This window comes from Monopterus albus, unplaced genomic scaffold, assembly GCF_001952655.1.
Source record: "Monopterus albus unplaced genomic scaffold, M_albus_1.0 scaffold86.1, whole genome shotgun sequence".
Classification (NCBI taxonomy): Eukaryota; Metazoa; Chordata; class Actinopteri; order Synbranchiformes; family Synbranchidae; genus Monopterus; species Monopterus albus.
Window position 1 is genome coordinate 1,341,019 of NW_018127966.1, and position 22,794 is coordinate 1,363,812.

Here is a 22,794-nt window from a genome sequence, read left to right on the forward strand (position 1 = left end):
TTGCAAGTAGCCACCGCCTCTGCCGCATTGTGCCCTGCTGCTGCTGATTCAGATGAGGGAACACTGATGGTACTGGGAAGTGGAAGCTGCTCGCTACCTAAAAGCACCTTAAGTAGTTTTTGAGCCAGTGGTATTGGTTAACATCCCTATTAATCTCCTGCCTCCACTGTGGCCATTTTGTTCTCTAGGGACAGTATAAATAATAATGTCTGTGCATTAAAGGGAAATGCCTATTCTATCCTTTCAAGTCCCCTGGGTTAGATGTTTAGCTGAGGTGAACAGTTGGCACCCTCATTTCTCCACCCCACTTCCCTGTTTCACCACTCCGCTGTTCCTGCCGGATGCTACATATCTAACACCTTCACTTTCAGAGCTTCAGCTTTGCAGCCAGGACAGTTACTTTGTGTCCCAGTAGGGAGGCGACCTATCTGGAGGGCCTGGGTGCTGCACAGCATGCCGACAGAGTACGGAGAGACATTAAAGCCTCTTCCATGACCCTCTGAGACACTAATAGCTCTCTGCCCTTTACTGCTGTGGTCCTGTATATTACTACAGTGCAGTGGAAAAATAGTAGCTTGTTTCAGATGCATTTCAAAATTTTATGTTTAAAGTAAAACACTTTAACTTATGTCAAAATAAAAAGTTGGATGTACAAATATACATATGATAATAGAAAGAGCACACAGATTATAAAAATGAAAAATGTCATAGTGTGAAGACAACTGGACAAAAAGCAAAGGGTCAGTACAAGATGACTGAAATATCACATACCTTTTTTTTTTTTACACTGAGCAGCAGGCTCGGCAGGTTCTGGCTCAGAACCTCCCAGTTTTTACTGAAGCCAATGATATTACATGTACTGAAAGCTGTGGTTCCTTATGTAATGTGCCAGTAGACATTACTGGACTAGAGATGAAGAATGATCTAATTCCAGCTCATTCTTTGATTTGGGTGCTCTGGTTCAAAAGCTAAAGTTGTCTGTGGTTTTTATGCTGAGGTAATTGGAATGACAACTAAATGGATGTCAGGAGAGAAACGAGCAGGTGGGCACACTAGAAATCATCTGTGTGCAAATGAAGCGGAAAGGAAATGTTTTCTACATTTTTGTTTGATGGGAGCTATGCCTTGTTTTTGTCTTTATCAATCCTGAAATCTCAAAAAAAAAAAAAAAAAAACTTTATTTCAAACCAGGTACATTTCAAATCTAACTTCCACCCCTAATTTAAGAATATTTCAGTGTATTCAGTGAGTAACTGCTGGAGCTACACAGAAAAAAAAAGTATTTATTGTGTTTTTGTTCTCTGTGGCCATAGACCTGTTATGAAGACATGAGTTGATCGATTTGTTTCCCCTAAAGATCCTTGAAGTTGAGTGGGATTGGTGACAAAGCCTTGGTTCTGTTATTATGGGCCCCCGATGACCTGCCGGTATTTGAACTGCCCTTCAGGTCCAATGATCCGAATGCTCTGTGTTATAACCGTGAGCACCATAGAAGGGGTTAAGTCTCAGTTGGTCCATAAGGGCCAAGCCTTCAACATACTAGAGGATCTGCAGTTCTCTTTGCGAGGATCATGGACCTACACCCTGTCAACCTCTGCTGAATTCATGTCTCACTGCCCAGTGGAAAATATCAATCAATCATTACCTGAAGCTCCCCATTCAATGGCAGCAAATCCAGTCTGTAAACATTTTATCTTCTTGGCAAATATGGACTATCTTTTAAAAACAGACTTGTTTCAGCTTTTCACTCAGTAACTTTCACAAATCTCGTGCCACATAATTTATTTGAAATGGCAGAAACCTAATTCTCTATACTTCACTTTCTTCCAACTTTTAATAGTGATTTTTTTTAAAGCTAGTTCACAGGCACAGTTCCCAGAGTCAAAATGTAATTCTGTCTACAGCCTCTGTTCACAAGAAAAGCAATAACGTTAATGTAATCTATCAAAAATAAGTACTGTTGTTACTTAAAAATCTACTACTACTCTGAAGTGTCTGTACAGAAATGCCTTTTTAAATGTAATGGTTCTGAACCTGGGGGTCAGGGCACCTCCAAGGTGTCACACAGTGAAGAGTAGAAATGCACATGCTGCCAGTTTAGACTTGACGAGCAATAGTATGAGTTTACATCATTACGTTACTAAAGCTGTCTCACCAAGTTCAGCAAGTGTTGCTCAAACTTGTGCCCTGATTGCAACGTTTGTCAGCATTGCCTCAGTTATGTGTTGGAACAATGCCACAGGGAGAAGCAGAAGAAAAGCTGGTTTTACTGAGTCACTTTATGCACTTTTAGGTAATTTCCACTCAGTCTGCCACAAAAGCAGTGATCAAAGAACACCACTTCAATCAATTTCTAAAAATATAACATATCAAAAAGAACCACCCTATTAGCAGATGAAATATTCCATTTTTAGGCACTGAACTATAATTATTCACATTTGAAGTTTCTTATAATGATGTTCTTCATAACATTTCTGTGTTTGGCTTAAATAATCACACTATATACGGTACTTTACTGGGAATTTCAAAGAACCCTGTAAAGATACAAGGCCAGTTCAAAGGCTCTTCCACATCTGAATCTCCCAAAAATGGAATGTGATACAATAACACACTGATCAAAGTTTGCTTGTGCCACACTTACTAAAGCTACATACAGTATGGGAATATGTAGCAAGTGCAAGGAGAGAGACCTGAAATTGCTTGGAGTGAATGTTTGTCCCGCCAGACATGCAAAATGAAATCATGTGCACCACCAGGGATGCACAGTGTTGGTCTGATCCATCACATCAGGTATTAGCAGTCATATAATGAAGGCTTTGGTTCTATTCCCATGCTTGCTTTTCTCTCACACTCCTCAGACAGTTTCTTTTTTCACATAATAACTATCGCATCCCTTTTTCATTATACAAGTATTCCAACACTGGACTAGCCTGAAGGTTAGAGAAGTTTCCTTGTGACAAAGAGTCACTTTATTTTGATTATTTCAGAAAAGCTGGGTGGGGGGGGGACTGAATGAGTGCTTCACAACCTGCATCAACGTGTCCTTGAGCAAAACGTAGTGATCTTGTCAGCTTCTGCACGACTGCTCAGGATGTTTAGTAACTCCTTCACCTGTTGTTATGACCAAATATCTTCATAATTAAATAACTAATTCCTTCACAATTGCCAGACCTTTTTCTTGAAATGTGTCACTATAGGATGATTAATCCTGTTTTGTCATATCATACAACAGTAATAAGCTGATCTCCATATGAACATAACATCAAACCTGTTAGGCAAACATTTAAGAATGAGGGAGCCACAGCGAGAGTACGCAGTTACAGTATGTGAAACAATCTGGAACGAGATTCAACACTTCTAATTACATCTATCAACAATCGGGGCTTTCACGTCAAAGCCAATGTGTTTCCTGTTAGCCGAACACAGTTCGTGACAGCCCTGCAATTAATTGAAACATTGGGGGGGAATGCTCCAGGGCTCATGTGGCCTTGGCTGACGCGTCACATGCACGGCAGCCCCCAGAAGACACGAAAAGCTCAAGCTATCCAAAGGCGGCTTTGCCTAGCCTCAGTGTCAGCAGACTAGCTTTCCTCCCAGTCAGGGAGAACCAGATGTAACTTTGTACTCAGCATTAGCACTGTAGAGGCAGCTCGCTGTGGAAACTTCCCTTTCGTGATGAGGTTATTGCTCTAGTGTGTATTATTTTGGATGGCGGCTCGATTAGACATGAAAGAGAACACGGAGGCATCTAGTTTCTGGTGCTCATGTGATTCATTAGTTATTATATGGAGTTATGTAGGGGAAAGGGTGAAGTATGGAAAGTGGAAACAAAGTGGGGATTGGCAGGGTGGATGAGAATACTGCAGCCAAGAGATTATCAGGTTGATGTCAGTCACAGCTTATGTGTCCTTAAGCAAAACACTAAACCCATTGTGTACATTTGCAAAAGTGTCAAATAACTAACCGAATGACAAAAATATTTAGCTGACCTGAGCTTCTCCAAATGAGAATTTGCTGCTGTTTTCATCTTCTACATCACTGTAAGCTGTAATCGTTACTATTGGTCAAACAATATAACGTTGTTCTGGGAACTGTCATAGGCCTTTTTTCACTATTTTCTGTCACTTTATGGAATCAGCAAGTCATCAGTAATCACAGTCAACAGATTAATCCTTAATGGCAGTTACTGATATTGATAATCACATTATTTATTTAGTTATACACACAAGGAATTTGTCTCTGGTACTGTCCGGTACCGTCACCTCTTATCACATCCTTAAAGAATATTTCAGTCATAAGACATTTTGACCCATTCTGTTCTGGCTTTTGTGTGATTTATTTATACCATAATATGTGATCAGTTGATTTTAGTTGCATCCTACATCATTAAAAGCCTTTGCTATATAAAGAGTAGATAAATTTGCTTCTTGAGTTGAGAAGTTTATTTGCCCAAGTGCATCCATCTGTTAGAGTTTAGGCCTTGCTATCATTTTTCTTATTACTCACTCACCAGTTATTGTGTGTGCATATGTGTCTGTGAATCTGTTGTCACGATGGACTGAAGTGAGTGACTATGCTGAAGGAAAACACATCTAATGTTGTATCAACATTTGTAAGAGTCTTTTTAATTCTGAAAAACCCATTTAGTAATGAAAATGGTCTCCTATATTGTGTCTCTGTTTGGTGGGTTTGTTACAATGGAAACTGTTGTGTGACATTCATAGCATGCCAGAGGTCAGCAGCGCCAGCCCCTGAAGTAAACTGACATGCCAGTCAGAAGACGTACTTGGAAACTATCTTAAGCATTATTTATGAGGCTGGCAACTGCCTTTACAATGAACTATGACATCACCTAAGCTTAAGCCCATTAAGCATTTATTTGCAGCAATGTTGCACCTCACACATCAAAGCTGTCCTCCTGGTATTCCCTGCACCTCCGACAGCCTGCATTTAATTACGTGATCGGATGGTTACACAACGAAGGTTGTGACTGGATGCTCACTTCTGGTAAACGTGCTCACTGCTTCCTCAGCAACAACAGCTGCTGTGCCCTTGAGCAAAGTGCTGAAACCCACAACCGGCTCAGCAGCTGCTCACTGGCCAACGGCATCAATAAAGAAAAACATAGTATTACTCTTAACCTGAATAATAAAAAGAATTAGGCATATAAAACATAAATAGAATTTATTCATGTTTAAAAGCATATATTAGGGCCTCATGTTACCATATAACCTTTTGTTTGTCACTAAATAATGAATAAGATACACTAGTTACTTATTTTTCAGAGCCTGAAAACGTTATGTCACACTTTCACTCAGTAACCAAAGTTGCCCCCTGGGATCAGCACAGTTGATCTTTTCTAATTATGGTGCAAGTTTGATCTGTAAATAATAATGGGTAAATGCTGTGATTTGTTGTCTGGTTCAAAATCCCCAGTGAGGTGATTTCACTTTCAAGCGGGACAGAAAGTGATCCTGGGGCAATCCAGCTCCTTTCACAGTGACAAGAACAAACAAGATCACCGTTCAACTAAAACAGGAAGTTCACAAACAGGTGGCTCTCACAAATGTTTCGGGTTAATGTTCTTGATGCTGTGCCACAAGATATAACCCCCTGTGGCATCTGAGAGGTTTAGGCTGCTGATGTGTCTTTCTTCCCACATTAGAAGGCTACAACTTTTGTATTGTGGGCGTAATGAATTATACAAATTAAATGAAAGATCATTCCTTGTTCTTTTGTACAGTACTTCAGGAGAAAACTAATTTGAAAGCATGTAGATGTTGAGAAAGAAGGCCCCTGAAGCTAAGAAATGTTGTTGCAGTAGGTTTCCAGCTTAAATGATAGCTTTGCATTTCTCTTTTCAGTAAAACACCTCATATCAGATAGAGGCCACATCAAAAACATAGTGAAAATGAATGATGTGTTATTTTTCTTACTTGAAATAAATAAAAGGATCAATGCCTTTAAGATCCTTAACAGAACACAAGGGTTAAATGTAAAATTGGACATGATGAGGTTACAAAGCACCCGATGTGAGCCATCCTCCATCTACATCTTTATCTAAATATGCACATGGACTAAATTCAATTGACGGTGTGAACAAAACAAAAATGCCAGCGGTGGAGGGTTGATAATGTAGTAACTGGCTGGGACACTGAGAAATGAAAGTACTTTTTACCATTTACTATCTTTGTGACAATTAAGAACTCTTGTAGGTTTCAAGTACATAAAGAATTGTTTATTTTTCTGAAAACTGATGAGATTGGAAGCTTTTAAAATGAGCTGTCAACTATCAAAAGAGAATAGAACAGAACAGAATAAGGCACAACCAACCCCATTACCAGACTATTGGCAAGCTGCCTGGGAGAGGAACAGAGAACATCAAAGTATCGCTCTTTCCCCTTTTATTCTTCTTTCCTTTTATCTGTCTTTGACTTCAATAATGTTATTGTAACAGAATGGCATAATTTAATAAATTCTTCTTCTATGTATCCCAAAATATTACTTTAAAAAGCTGCCATGGATTACTTGCCATGCTTGGGGTATTTCTCCTTTGAAAGAGTTTAAATTGCAAATATTGGCACTTTATTGAAATAGATATAAATAAATGACTTTGTAGTGTAAAGACAAACTGTTACAACATAATAAGTCTTTACTTTATCCACACAATGCTCAGTTTCCAACTGGGATGAGGTACTGTCCTGGGATCCTGGACCTCTAGGGGCCCATAAAGTCCTTGGTCACTTCACCAAGCCAGCACGTTGTTACCAAACTTCTGTATGTGATCTTGTGGCCCTGTGTCAAAATATAATGAGACAGCCATGCACAGCGTACTGTGCTATGCGCACTACACTTGACACAAACCTGGAGGAAACAGGGCAATGAGGAAACCTTATCCTGGGGTTCAAAGACATGACTGAATCCAGCCAATAACGTTATCAATAACCTTGAAGAAATTGTATAATGATCTCATATGTGAGAATGTTCTTGCCTACACCGTATGTTCCACTGCCCATCATTTTGCCTTCTTTGTTGTCAGTCTGAATAAAAACTGAATGTAAACCTAAATCTTGATCTTCCCTCATGCCACTGGCCCTTATTTTGTTTAGGCCTTGTCGCCACTGTGTTGTCAGAAATCAAAGCTGGCAGCGGAGGGAGAAATGGTGAATACACCTTTAATCTCCCTTATCCTGCTGTAAGGCCAGGGCGTGTGTCCTGGTCTTCTATAATAGTCTGCAATGAGAAGCTTGAATAAACAAAATCAATGGAGGATACTAGCATATGCACTGCCAAGACCTCTGAAGTCTCCCTCCTTATATTCACCCTGCTATATTCTGATACACAACGGATTCCAGGCAAATTACAACCTGGTACAAAGATACTGATGCAATATTACATCTGGGCAGCAATAAGAGGTAATGTTATCACTGTCACAGGATTGTCTTGGAAGAAAAGAAACTGACTCTAGAGGGCTGTCCTGTCTCCCTGTCTCCCTCTCAGTGTGTATGCTGCTCCTGCATGCTCTCTTACTCCTGGATTACAATCGCTTCATCCATTATTAATGAAGTTAAACTACTAGTGGCATGCTGAATGTGCTGCATGGGAGATTTGTAGCTAATCCAGCACAAAACAGCCCCAGTCACATAATGAAGGGAAAAAAAAGCACAAATGTCAACAGTTTCACACTGGGACTGGATTAGACACCCCCACCTCACCCACCTTGTTCACGCACACCCTCGCTCGCTCTTTCTTTATCTCTTTCACACCACTCTCACAGAAACCCCTGCGCACACACACACACACACACACTGACTCAGTTAAACAGCAAATCATGCACCCAGCATGAACAGTAATGAGTCCCCTTTTCTGTGACGTTTCCCTACTAACACATTAGTGAACCTGAAGTGCTGATTTGAAGGAAAAGGCCAAATCATTCAACACAGCCTTCCAAAGATTAACAGTTGTAATGCTTTTTCTTAAAAACCTGCCACTTTTCCAGTTCACGCTGCATTTCTAAGGGATATGACACAGATACACATGCTGACAGATCAGCGTAGTGCGAGTGGATACTGACCCCGCATCATCTCTATGGCTCTCATGTCACTAGTAGTCTCCTGATTGCATGGGCTCGGCTGTTGTGCTGTGCTCAGAGACTCATGTACAGTGCAGCCAGACAGTGTGCTCCATGAAACACTGGAACTAATCAGAACACATGACATGGGACTAGCATCCTAATTTCAGATTAGCCATGTCCTCCTCGCCCTCCCTCCATTTCTCTCTCTCTTTGTCTTCACACCTCTAGTGGAGGTTTTTCGTTTGATCTTGATCATTGATCATTTTTTTACATCTGTCTTTGATTCATTTATATTCTCCAAAAACAGATCACATAATAAGCAGGTTCTAGAAATCATGCCACAATAATCAATGAACATTTAAAACAACTAATTTTTCCTAATTATGACCAACACAATGCAACTGGACTCCAGAGATGGTCGATCGGTCAATCTGTTGGTCCACCGCTATGGCCCAGCCTGAAATGTTTTGACAAGTATCAGACAGATTGTCTTGAAATTTTGTATGAATAAAATTCTAGTGATTTTTGTGAACGCCTGACTTCTCTAGTGTCACCATAAAGTTGGCATTTGTGGTTGTGAGGAGAATGTCTCTACAGCTTCTGCATCATTCATGTCTCCTTCAGGACGACTTTTAATATTTTGGATGTTCCCCTAACCTTTTATAATCAGGTCAAATTTTTGAATTTGTACAATACTGTATGACTAAATCCTGCAAAACAAAGACATTTCCATGTGTCACACAATAGTAAGACTGTCATCTGTCCTCTACTCTGTCTGATATCTGCCTCCCCAGCTCCTTCCCTCCCTCTCCTCATGCCGTCTCTCTGCCACAGAAGACCAATTAGGCCTAAGCTGATTCCAGGTGTGACCTTTGAGTCCACTTCAGGTCTGCTGACAAGAGAGTGAGCTGTTTTACATGTTATCAGCGGGGTAGGGGGGCATCACAGTCATTTTGTCACACCAATTTCATTCTTGGCCGATTTCCCCTTAGGCAGGTTAGTGGCAGCTTCCCATTGATTTTTCATGTAATTGATCAGAGACCTGTGCACTCGCACCTGTGATTAAGGCTGAGGCCACATGTGTTTATGCATGCACCAGCTATTACTTTTCCTGAGATCAACCGCCGCAGCATGAACGCACTGCTGTGCTGTCTCTCTGCAGCTGTCGACGTAATGAATGCCATCCTACTCCCAGGGACATTTTTAATCATACTTGACCAAAGCAACGTCATGTCCAAAATCAAGAGAAACGGAGACAGGCTCATCTCACTGACCAGCAATGACAGGAGCTAATATGTTCACATAAAATCATGGTCCAGAGTTTAATTCAAAGTAATCCTTATTCATTTGGAGCCGCTTGCATGCACGGGATTAATATTAGAGCAGTCAGGGGGCCAAAGCCACAATGACATCAGCTAAGCATTTCTCTGGAAGCTGAGGATAAGATAATTGCAGAAGAAGACAAAGACAAAGTGCTGAGTACTTTTTAAATATACACCATGTTAGCTGGGCATGTTGGGAGAAGTGAGAGTAGCCTGACATGCGAGTCATTTACTGGCCTACGTACTGCATTCGAAACCACAAGCCATGTTGCTGAGTTGGTGTGCTTAGTGTTGGTGGAGCTGGTCTCCCTTTGGTACTGTGACAGAGCTGGAACAGTCAGGATCAGGCATAAAGCCGCTGAACAAGCTCAAGAGCTATCAAAGAGCCACCCTTTTAATTTGGTTAATTTACAGGCAGCTTTTTCGCTAATAACGTTCTTGGAGTGATACTTGACAAATGGAAATACACACAGGATATTTCTGTCTTTGAGGAGAATGACTCATCTAATGTTGTCTCCTTTTCATGCTCTCTTTCTCCTAACTCCTCCTCCTCCTCACCTTCCTCACCATCTTCTCTTTCTCTCCATCCTCCTTTCAATCACAGAGAAGTCACACACCAACATAAAACAATTCCCAGCCATAGTCTTATAACATATTAGCAATGCATAAACAAATTAGTTTAAAGATTTGTGGCTTTGGAAACACTAATTTGACTCTAAATTTTATTACATGGCCACAGAGCCTTGGCCAGACGGAGCATGGGGCGACAAATCACATGTGGTTTGAGGCTAAATATGAAAAAAGAAAAAGAAAATCAGGCTGGTTTCTCAGGCAAAGAGCAGCCCTGAATAATGGAACCACTTCACTTTTGCATTACACAATCCTCCCGATGCAACAGAAAGATGACAGTGTATAGGACAAGGACTCATATGACGACCGAACGCTTCGGCAGAGGGCTTGGTTTTATTTCTAAATGACAGCCAATGGAATTAATTCAAACGTTGTGGTGTGAGTTGAGGGGAGAAGTCAGAGACAAGCTCCTTTTAAAAGATTTCTGTTTGGATTTTACTGTTAATTGATTCCTCGTGGCATGAGCAGGATGCAAAGACTGCAGATTTGTCACACCAAACCATTTATTTTATGTCTCTAGAAATATATTGGGTTTTAATTTCATAATAACACTAATACATCTGTGTCACGGTGCAATTTGGCATTGAACAGACTCCATATAAGAAGCTTCACATAAATAATGAGCCCTCTTGAGTGAAAGACACAGAGGGGTCATCCTCAGCAGGGTCTGCACATGAGGTTATGATGCACGAGTTGCTGTAAATCTGCATGTTTAGCCCCTGAATAATCATGCAGCCGCCAGGATTTTCAGATTCAAAATATTGGTTCCAAGGGGAAATAATTTGTGTTTAAGGATCAATACACAGAATGTGCACCTGTTATTGATCAGACGTCTGTGCTGGTGTGAAATTTTAAAGCTGTAATCAATCACAAACCCAACTATTCATTCAAAATAAAAATAAAGTTGCTACATCTTTTTTTAAAGGAGCCAAAATACTGTGAAGCTCGTGCTGTGGCTGAATTGCTGGGCAGTCTATCATTTCTCCTCTTTAAAGTGAATGCTTGGATGCGCGCTGATATACATGAAAGCCGGAAAGTGTTTTAAAGTCCTCTCCAGTACGCAAGAGGAGGAAAAGTTGAAATGTCCAACTGTACTGATGCTGGCGGGCTGATGTGCTCGTTAAGAATCAGGAGAGAGCATCAACAGAGCAGGTCACCCTGTTTCTCACATCACAGCCCCATCAGAAATTCTTTCAAGTGTCCTTCTGCGTCGCCAAAGATGACAACGGCGAATCGATAAGCGCTTGAAATGAAAAGAAGCCGCCGGTTTGCCCCTGAGGCGAAAGATTTCATACCCGCCAGCCTTCTCTGAACTTCAGGCGTTCCTCTGTACCTTTCTGCGTGAGAAAGAGGAGGCTCTTGACTGATTTTTTTTTTCTTTGTATAAGAAGGTAATAGGAGACTATAGCCGAGCCATCACGCCTCTCCAGATGCCGCTCACCCTCTTCTTCTCTCCGTGCAGGCGGGGCGTGATGTGAAGATGTGCATGATGCAGGGCTGATGTTTTCTACACGGGCTTTGCGGTCATTTACTTGCATGTTGTGACTGTGTGCACATGTTTGTGCTTTAATGCGTGACTGTGCCTTATCACAACATCTCATATTAAAGTGCACGGGGCAGATGTTGAAGTTGGCAAATATGCTGATTTTATTTGCTTTTCTCATTTTGATTTGTGTTTGATGGAGGCACTCGGTCTGCACGTGTGTGTAAGCGACTGGAAAATGAATAAAATATGGCCTTGCTGGGCCTTTGAAGAAGCCCAAGATGTATTTGTCTGTGCTAAAAATCAGGATCTCTTTATACTATCTGTACTGCTGTTCAAATAAAACAGGGTAAAAATTAATTACAAACTATAGGCTATTCACTCTCATAAATCAGACATTGTATAAGCTATAAGATTACATGAAGCGTTTATTAAATCACGCGTGTTCGGGACACCTCGCTCTGATTCCCCATGATTCCCCAAATTTTGGAAATGAGGGGTGGATGATGCGCACGTTTTGCTTCAGTGTCCCCTTTTGCCTGGAAATTCCCGTGTGGATGTGCGCATTAATTACTGGCTTAATGGGAGTATGACTAAAAATGTAAAAGAAGGATTAGGCGCGGGGAACGCAGGCCTACGTCCGGTCTGCTCGCTTCACTTAAGATGCGAATGGAAAAACCCGTCTGTATCTAACAAAACGGATCTATAAAGAACATTTGCATCCGAGCCAGCTGTTCACTTCATCTGCACATAAAGCTGAAACACGATAGGTTTCTGTCTGGCCCTGAAGGAGCCTAATGCATTCAGAAACACGTTTGTTTTCCAGCCACCTCTAAATATTCTGTTTTGCAAATATGTTACATTATAAAGATGATCATTCTGTGCAATGGCCAAACAGTCAGCTGAACTGAGGATTCATTCGACTTTAATTTCACTGATTACATCATAGGAATAGAAGGGTATTTTATTTAAATGGGTGGATTTAGTCATGAATCTGCGGTTATTGTTTGTTTTGCGCGCCCAGAGATGAAGCAGTTGTTTTCCTTGTTGTAATTTGCAGGTTGGCTTTAGGCAAATTGAACCATCATATAGTTTGCATGCCTGCACTTCAAATGGTGCAGTGTAACAGTAAATGCATCGGGGCGGACTAACAAGAATATCACCATTATTTAACATGCGTGTGCTTTTTAACGATGCCACTCTGGATTTTAGTTTGATTGTTGTTGAAAGTTGAGAGCCTCCAAGTTCGCCCTCCGCTAGACTACATAGGCACAGTGGCATACACGCACAAACACACCCCTTTTAAAGCGCACACACGCGCGCGCACTGGGTCCCTCTCTGAGCTCAAAAGAAGGAGGAAAAAATGCGCCACTCTTGGAGCGTCTTTCAAGGGGGGGAAAGTTGAGGAAGCCAGAAGAGGACGAGCCGAGGGGAGACTCGGATGAAAGCGCCTCCTTCGCTATTTCTCTTCACACTGTAAACAACAGATGGTTATTTATGCGCATAAATGAAACGCTCCTAACGGCAGCACTGCGTCTCTTTTTTGGATAACACAGCGGGGAGCCACATCCATGCAACACTCACACATCCGGACAGAAACTTAGACTTCAGGGTTACGGGACATCGACGCTGACTGATTTTTCGCTACAGACACAACTACTTGTGTGTGTTGCTGTTGTTTGGACGGTGGATTTTATCTCTTCACTCTAAAACGAAGCACCGACGGTTGGGAAAACTAGACCCCAGCGGCGTTTACAACTGGTAAGTGCAGTGGAGGAGCACTGATGTCGTACTAAAATAATAATAATAACTGAGATGTGAGTTAAAACAAGTGAAGGAATCTGTTCCAGCTCGGCTTTACGAGTGTTCGGTGCATTTCTCATGTGAATTTCGGAGCCGTAAAGGAGCATGAAGTAATGTGAGGGCAGAGTTCACCTCACAGGTCGGCGGATGATAATGATGCATCGTTAGAGATGATGGAGTGAGGGGAAAGAAAAAGAAGGGGGCAAACCACACCGTGGCCCCCGGATGACCATGATAAAACTGTTAAAAACCAATTAACGTATCGGCCAACTAAACATGAGCATTTCAGTATTATTTTAGCTTGTTAGTTTGGTGCTGTGATCTTAAAGGATAACGCATATTTCTCCAAAACGTCGAAAATCGTTTGTAACCCTAACAGGCATTTAAACTCTGACAACTTCAATGAAATGACGAGATAACAACTCTGTTAACAATGATTTCAGATTCATCTGCATCGTTTTTCAAGATAGAGGGAAACTAGTGGGGAAAAGGAGGCGACGTTCACGGTCTCACGCCTTTAATTAATACAGGGCCATATGGTGGAGGTTAGCCGATTCATCTCCCGGTAAAGGCTGCAGTCTCATGCTCTACTGTGCTAATTTCACAAGTAAAGCCAGTGGGAGGCAATGCCAGCTTTCTGTCTTCACTGGGCCTGATGCCATTTGAGACACTGATTCATATCAAGTGCTGCTGCTGCTGCTCGCACAGTTCGACGGTGAAGTGGGGATGAACGAGATGAATAGAAATAATCAGAATATTAATACAGCCATGTTTTTAAAAACGTTCCTTTTGGAAGCAGAACCGGGGCATTTCATGTATTTATTGTCCAGTAAATGCCACTGAAGCACCATTACAACATGAGGACTTGAATATTTGCTGTTGTGCGTGTTAAATATATTTTATATACATTTATTGTACCATGTAAACTTATGGCGTTTGCCCCATTAATGCCGATTTTCTTTAAATTAAACATCAAATTATCACCATGACTACACAATTTATATATATGAAAGGAGATCTAATAAAATGTATTCTGTTAAGTAAGAGAAACAGAAAGAAGAACAGACAATGACAGTCAGTGGTGAAATTGTATTGGCAATGTTTGCACATCTAAATAAAATACAGTAAAAAGCACAAACACCACCAGGTGTGATTTCAGACGGGCTGAAACATTGGAGGCACCTCTCATTATATCTCGCTGATTAGATAACACGGTTCATGCAATAACCTTACACCTTACAGCGAGCCCCCCCCCATCTCATTTTTGCAGTAGGGATATAGGGCAGCGATGAAAAGAAAGGTTGTGCAGGTACCGTGTAAAACTTAACCTCCAATATCTGCATCTCCTGAATTAAAGGGGAAAAAAACTTACATATGATGTAGAGCAGGTGAAGAGAAGAACTGGGGGAAATGGTTGACAGCATGACTGCATGCAAATTCCCCCCGACTTGAATTATCATAAGCAAACAGTGTGAGCCTGGACTAATAAAACCCCATCTGTGTAACTTCATATCGAGGTAGTATGAGGGCTGCGATAATGAATTTTGTAATATCCCACCGACAGACATCTCAATCAGACTCTAATCCTGTGATTTTACTACGGAATCACTGCACTTCCAACTGCTGCAGCCTGCACCAAAACACAAGATCCGGCTCATGAAAAATACGACGGGATTTATACAGTATATGAGACTGTACAAAAATCTGTCCCACGCTGGAAAAGAATATAATACAACACTGTGAGTGATACACCGGCGTTTTAGGCTCCAATGTGACACAAACGAGTAAAAACACACATCGACATAATGATGAGCTTGTTCATCTTGTTTCCATTATTTTGCCATCAGTCTTTTTTTGTGGAGGTACAGATGAAACTGTTCTTGCTCGCTGTAGTTTCCCGACACAGGTGAAGTTAAATTAGAAATAAATCGATGAATGATGCAGAGACGTTAAGGCCAAAATGCATATAGTGTAAAGTGCACGACCACCACCGCCGCCTTCACCCCAACTTTGTTCCACGAATGCCTTGACTTCTCTTATCACATCACGTTGCTCCCGCTGTTACACGCGTTGAATGTCTAGGTTTTGATTTTGCAAACGTGAAATATTTTCCTCAACACCACACAACTGTTCTTTCAGGCTCGACTGATTCCAAAATTACTGGCTACACAAGCAGAATTGTACATGCCAGTAAAGCACACAGGAGCCTGTTTGTCAGTCCTAGAGACTAACTGTGGCTCTTTTGTCTGTTTTTACAGAAGCGGTTTCCTCAAACTGGTATAATGGACTCCCACTGCCGCAAACTGGCCACCACCTGCGCGCAAATAGGTGAGTGTCCGACCAGTACGCATCGATCTGATGCATTTCTTCCAGCAGAAATTATATCCATGTTTAAATATAATATAATATGCAACATAAAATATTGTCAAATTGTCAAATCTGTAGAAATTATTTTAAAAAGATATTAAGGCCTATATGTTCATTTAGTGACACAAAGACTGACAGTTGCCAACTTCTATATCGACTAAATGCCCCAAAGCTAGAAAAACCCCCAAAACGACAGCCTCTAGCAAGTTTACACACAAACTGTTAATAATAATAAAAATGCATTTAATCATAGAAATTCTTCCGAAGTGACACAAACACTGACATCTTGTTTAATATGATTTGGTTTGAAATAGGTGACCTGTCCTGGTAGTGAGCCAACTGTTTCAGGTGTGTTGCTTTGTAAAGTGCCTTAAAACAAAAACTCTACTTATTTAATGAAAAAAGCTAAATAATGCAGATTTCTCCAGAAAATGTCGATCACTCCAATTTGAATTCTCACAAAAGTATCACCAATTGTTCTCTGCACAGTTTCAGCTCTGACTGAAAAACAAATAAGTTGCTTTATGAGTATATTTTGCAGTGTTTGTTTAGATTTTTTTAGCCCCTTTGCTCGTCAGTGTGGAGAAGTGTTTGATGAGTCCAGGTTGTTCGCTGTCTTAGAGCGACACCTGCTGGTCCGATGTCGAGCTGCAGCTTCGGTGCTGCACAGGGAGCCTGCAGACAGCAGCTGGGAGCCGATGTTATTTCATGTATTTAAAGATGGAGACATACAGTATATCTACTTATAATAGCCTAAAGTTCTACTTTTTGGCACAGTAAGGCCTTTATGAGACAGCAACGAAACATTTTCCCACGAATATTTCGTCACTATTTTAAAATCTATTCACAAAAATTGTGCTTTTTAAAATAATACCCTAGAAAAAAAATCCGATAACTGACTTAAAAAAAAAAGCTGAATCATGCACTAAAAAAAATCTTATTCCCCATTGTGGAGGGGAAATTACATCAGATCTCTTTAGGCTCTTGAACGAAGAACCAATAACTCTCATTGTGTTTCATTTAGCAGACACTGATGCTATAATGACAGATTGCAGACTCTTCACAGTTGCACATTGTGAACGATCATTGATTATGAATAACTGGAATAAGAAAAGAAAACCGAGGGGAGTCCGAGTGATGCCTGCGCACAGAGACACTACAGCGTCCACTGTTTTGCTGCAGCGCTGGTTGGATTGACTCCGGGGAAAACTAAATGTATAATCAAAGCCCATTCGTGAGGAGGAATATACTAATGGAGAAATCTGGTGTCTCCTTAATCCTATGTAAAAAGCCTTGTCGTCTTCCCTCTATATTGACTGAATTGCTAATTAATGGCCCTCTATGGCGGAGGCCTATTGCGTGCAGTAATCCGCAGAAGAGAGATAAAGCATTCAGAAGATAGAAATGAAGAGGAAACCGATAATCCACTTCAGGTTTAGTATTTCACTTCGACTGGAAGGAGAAAGGAGCAACAGCCTGTTTGCTGCTGGACATAAAATGAGAAATGAACATTATTATTATTGTTTGTTTGCTTGCTTATTTCTTCCATTTAAAACTACATTTTAGTGAATGGAAAGGATTTTATTGTGTACCAATGAAAACTATTATGGCATTAATCATAATAAAACTTATTATTAATGGCACATTAATGATACTAACCCAACACCGTGCATCATGTTAACTGGATTACCCAGAGACCATCCAAACAAGGTGTTATTGCTCTGTATGAGAGGGGATTGGCTCATTTGATAAAGCATCTTCCCTCCCTGTGTGTGTGCTGCACACACTCTACGGTCTGGTGGTATTTATATATCAGGGGCTTTCACAGAATTAGCCCCGTAACTTCTTATCAGTCCAAATGTGCTGGCTGGAAGGGCGTCCGCCTGGACACGTGGAGATGGGAAGTGTGCGATTCTATGATGAGTATAGTGATGGTGATGATGATGATGATGATGATACACTGACTGACAGGGGGTAGAATGCTATGAGTCGTACAAGTCCTGCTACGCAGCTGACACTTCTGCAGCCACAAGCCTCCAGTTTTAAAGCGCCGTTTATTAGATTAGACATGTTCTGGGAATTTCTGGTTCAGTAAATGTTGCTCACTACAAGCCCTCCTTCTGAAATTCTTAGGCAAGAGTCTTATCAGACCTAAGAAACTTTGCTGAAGTGCCCGCTGAGTACGACGGAGGGGGTCCAAACCAAAGATAGGCTATCCGTTTGTGCCCCCACCCCCCACCCACTCAGCCAAGCACCGAGATAAAGTAATCCGTCGTCAACGAACTGAGTCTGTGTGCTTAACGGTAGCTCCGGTGGGGCTGATTTAATTGATATGTGCCTCTAACTCAGGGGAGGTCAAGACGATCACCTCATTTGACATCTAAATGACTGACAATACATTCTGGTTAACAGCGGTGGAGTGAATAGTGAAAGGTGTTAGGCCGGTTTCGTCACCTTTTTATGGACTATTAAGAAAATTAACAATAGACAAAACAATTACAATTAGTTTCTGGTTGCTTGTCTTTAAGTTCTTCACGTTTTTAATTCCTTTATCTACAACCCCATGCAGCACATGTGAATGAGCTTCAGTTGACAAGTGTGCACACAGACAGTTTTGGCACATCCCTATTTTAACGTTACATGTATTCTTTCCTTTCACAAGATCATTGTGCTGCAGCGGGCTGATATGTTTGGTATTCTGTCCGCATCTTTTTTTTTCTTTGTACTATCAGTACAATCCTCTGAGTGGTTCGCTTTATCCACATTGAGTCCCTGAGTAAACTGCGGTGACAGAGCATGCGAGCCTGCGGCTCAGCTTGGGTTTCAATAGAACTGCATCGTTTTACTGGGCCACTGGACCCATCTCATAAAATGAGACCAAACTGTTATTTTCATTTTTATTTGGTCTTGGGCTGCTGCGCAACGGCACCTCGGAGCGTCGCGGGCACACCGTGCGTCCCATCTCTCTTTACATGCTTTTATTTGGAAAAGGGAAATAAGCGCCAGCCCCGGTATAAACACACTGGCAGACATATCTCGTTTCTGAAGGCTCCAGTTGGTTGGGCACACTGTCATATCCACAAGGATGTGCCTGTCAGAGAGAATATGGGCGGGCGCAATATGGTGACGCGGAAATGTAGAGAGGGGCGCAGTTGGACAGGCAGTGTGCAGGCAACAGCTGAAATGAACAGAGAGCCGCGGAGAGTGTGTGTGCATCTGGATCTAATATCAGCTACCTGTCCCTGTCACTCTGATAGTCAGCCGAGGTAGCCGCTGTTTACCACCGATGCTATGGCAAACCCCAATGGCCAATTTTAAAGTCTTTTCCACTTTATACATAAAAAGGGTTTCATCTCAGCCGCAACAGGAACCGCGCTGTTGTGCGTTTTTTGGAGAGCTGAACACATTCCACAGTCGGACCGTCCGATTATCCTGCCTGTACTAGGGGACTTAATCTGCTTTTGACAGCCAGTTGTGCGATCTTTTACCGATGAACTGTATGAAGGATCCTTTAAACACAGACCACCGCCACCTAACAGGGAATAAACTTGCCTCCACACACCACACGGCTCTGGCGATGGCCTCGAGTTTACAGCCGCTGCAGCGGTCTGTGGACTCTAAACATCGGTTAGAGGTGCACACGGTGTCGGACACGTCCAGTCCGGAGTCTGTCGGTAAGAACTGCTCAGGGGGCAGATGTTCTCAACAAGGCGCCGCAGATGTCATATCAAACTAAAGATGGCTCCCACTGCGTAAAAGGAATTCTATATTGATGCAAATATAGCAGATTCCAACTACTAGATAATGAGTTCTGATACTGGTCCGTGTGTTGTTGTTGTTGTGTAGCGAAAAGTTTCAGTGTTATGTAAATGAAACGAACTTGTCTTGTGTCAGCTACATTAGTCATATCCTCAAGACGAAATCAAAATATTAGCTACAAATCTCTCTGCACTTAGGTAAAATGCAAAAATCCAGAACATGAAATAAAGAAGCGGGCATGTTTTTATAAATATGAGCATGTCCTCGTCAGTGCATTCAGAACAGTTCATCTATTTCCCAAGTGTGGATTCAGGAACTTTTCTTGTATGGGCCTTGATCCACCTAACCCTGATTAAAGTACCTCGTTTCCCCTAACAGAAAAAGAGAAGATACAAAATAAAAACGACGACTCTTCGGATGATCCTTCCAAAAAGAAGAGGCAGCGGCGGCAGAGGACTCACTTCACCAGCCAACAGCTGCAGGAACTGGAGGCCACTTTCCAGAGGAATCGCTATCCGGACATGAGCACAAGGGAGGAGATAGCCGTGTGGACCAACCTCACAGAGGCCCGGGTCAGAGTGAGTATTCCTGGGGTGAAAAGAAAAGTAATACGTGTGTATAATTTCGGTTAATATGCGTTAATATGTCCGGTTCAGCTATCAATATCCTTTACCTTAATATTAGGCACGGACAACAAAGTTTACGCACCGCTGAAATTTCCCTGAAAATAAAAATAAGAGAGCACAGTTTTAGAAAAATACTGCTGGTTCCAGCTCAGTTTAATTAGACTGCATAGGTTTAGTTAATAGACTAAATGAAATTACAACCCCAGTACAAAATAGTAAATGTTAGCACAAGTTCATTTGTGGTTCATCTACATGTTTGCAACAGTTTGGTAATAAAGCAGGACCAAGCCTTCTGTTATTTGTCTGTTAAGTGTAATTACACATTATTCGCGCTGTTAACAGTTTAAGCTTTTGACACTAACCGGTGACAGATACCAGTTGTAATCGTCTGCTCGTGTGAAAGAGGTGTAAAGCTTGTATCCTGCGATTGTTGCCCTGGTGTTGTGTGATTAAGGGCAGAGTGTTTGTGGAAGCCGGCGGAGGAATACACATCCTCTGCACATTAAGGTGGTGCAGTGACAGCCCAGTGTGTATTGTGCCCAGATAAAGACGGAATCAGAGCAAAACTCTCTGCGCAGGAAAATAAAAAAATAATTAAGACGATTTGGATTTAGACACGTTGAGATTGTTAGTTAACAAAACTTTATTTAATATTAAATTTAGCACTGATTGCACACAAATAGGGTGGGTCTGACATTAAAATGCAGAAGTCAACGCAAGCGCAGTTGCTGCTAGGACTAGGAAGGAAGATAGAGGCTATAAAGGATTAAATACAACTTTAAATATAATCTCTAACCCTCTCACGTTTCTTTTGCTCTAGGTGTGGTTTAAGAATCGGCGAGCCAAGTGGAGGAAACGGGAAAGAAACCAGCAAGCCGAGCTTTGCAAAAACGGGTTCGGCCCGCAGTTCAATGGACTCATGCAGCCCTACGACGACATGTACCCCAGCTACACGTACAACAACTGGGCTGCCAAGGGCCTCACGTCGGCGTCCTTATCCACCAAAAGCTTCCCCTTCTTCAACTCCATGAATGTCAACCCCCTGTCCTCGCAGACCATGTTCTCGCCGCCCAATTCCATATCATCCATGACTTCCAGCATGGTGCCATCTGCGGTGACCGGCGTGCCAGGCTCCAGCCTCAACAGCCTCAATAACTTGAACAATCTCAGTAACCCGTCTCTCAACTCGGGGGTGCCCACACCTGCGTGCCCCTACGCCCCTCCGACCCCTCCTTATGTGTACAGGGACACTTGTAACTCCAGCCTGGCCAGCCTGAGACTGAAAGCCAAGCAGCACTCGAGTTTTGGATACGCCAGTGTGCAGAATCCGGCCACGAATCTGAGCGCTTGCCAATATGCCGTGGACAGACCCGTCTAATACCTACATGCACTGCAAAAAATAACCACCTTAGCAAGTCATCAGAGGCCAGTAGTGACGTTGAAACTGTTTTTTTTTTCCTCGAAAGGAAGAGAGTATGACAGATCACTTTACTTTTTCATGCGTTTCAGAAAATCTTTCGAACAGCTGCTGATTTCTTGGTACTATTGGCTTTTATTTTTTAATTTTAATTAGGCGAACCTTTCCTTCAATATCTCACAATTTGTTCCTTAAAAATCCCCCACATATGTTAAAAAACACAGGACATTATCCCACCACGCTCTGTTGACACGTTTATTTTTAGGAACATTTTGGTTTTCAGGGTGGTTACAAGACCAAATGGTTTGTTACGGTAGTCATTTTTTGCAGTGTGCGGGTAATCACGAACAACCGGCCACAGGAACAAGAGACTACTACTTTTTCATTTTTCAAAAAAAAAAAAAAAGGGCACTAGAAGACTGAACCACTGAAACGAGCTCAAGTCCAGGTCGGAGTCAAACTGAATCGGGAGTTTTTAGGTTTGATTCCCTTTTTGACGAGTCCGGGCCTGCTTCACACTGCGCCACAATAAAACAACACAGGTCGGGTTCATGCTTCGTCATGAGGGTTCTCTGGTGGATTTTGGACGTTAATTACTGACTGATATGGTTGTATATATATATATTTGAATCATCATCTCCTGTTTGTCAAGGCGAATGTGCTATAACTCTCCAGTTGTCTTCAATTTATCAACGCATGTGGGGAAAAAACCCTAAAAGGAATCATGTTTTGCTTGCAAACAAAAGGGAATGTACATACTAAAACGCACCAGTTGTGTGTTTCTAACATATTATAAATTTATTATTAATGTCTGTGTGAATATCGATTTAGAATAGAAATTCTGGATTTAAAAAAAAGAAACATCAAAAATGTTCCTGCGACAAATTATTATTTGTTTTTGTTTTTTTTGTTCTGTGTATACTATTTGGTACGGGATTATGTTTTTTTCCCAACATCCCCCCACCCCCCACCCCCAAAAAAACAACAAACAAACAAAAAAAAACTATTGTGTTTTATTTAATGGAAGTAAATATATTGTAAATCATTTTCCTGGGAACTTTTGTTGAATCTTTGTGTTAGCAGTAAAGCAGTGGGGTGTAGAGCAGTGACAGTCTGTCTATAGCCTTTCGATTATGTCTAATCTATAGAGGAAAACAATGGTTCGCTCCAATACACATCAAGGCGAGATGCTCCGTCAGATTAACTGCTGAATACATGTCTGCATGTTCAGCCAAGGGTCCCGACTGGTCATTGGTGCTTGAAATAACACGGGAATCAACAAACAGGAACTGGACCACACAGCAGCGATAGGA

The 22,794-nt window shown here is 41.6% G+C and overlaps 1 protein-coding gene across 2 annotated transcripts; it reads left to right on the plus strand.

Moving 5' to 3' along the window:
- The first annotated feature begins 12,886 nt into the window (after positions 1–12,886).
- Positions 12,887–21,624, plus strand: pitx2 (paired-like homeodomain 2). 2 transcript variants are annotated; one of them, XM_020607454.1, is made up of 4 exons: positions 12,887–13,270; positions 15,571–15,640; positions 19,817–20,016; positions 20,885–21,624. In XM_020607454.1, exons 2-4 carry the CDS (start codon positions 15,595–15,597, stop codon positions 21,440–21,442), a joined length of 804 nt encoding a protein of 267 aa, XP_020463110.1. In that variant the 5' UTR covers positions 12,887–13,270; positions 15,571–15,594; the 3' UTR covers positions 21,443–21,624. The 2 variants fall into 2 exon arrangements, with proteins under 2 accessions (XP_020463110.1, XP_020463109.1); XM_020607453.1 differs by lacking the exons at positions 12,887–13,270; positions 15,571–15,640 and adding an exon at positions 18,853–19,353.
- Positions 21,625–22,794: the final 1,170 nt, after the last annotated feature.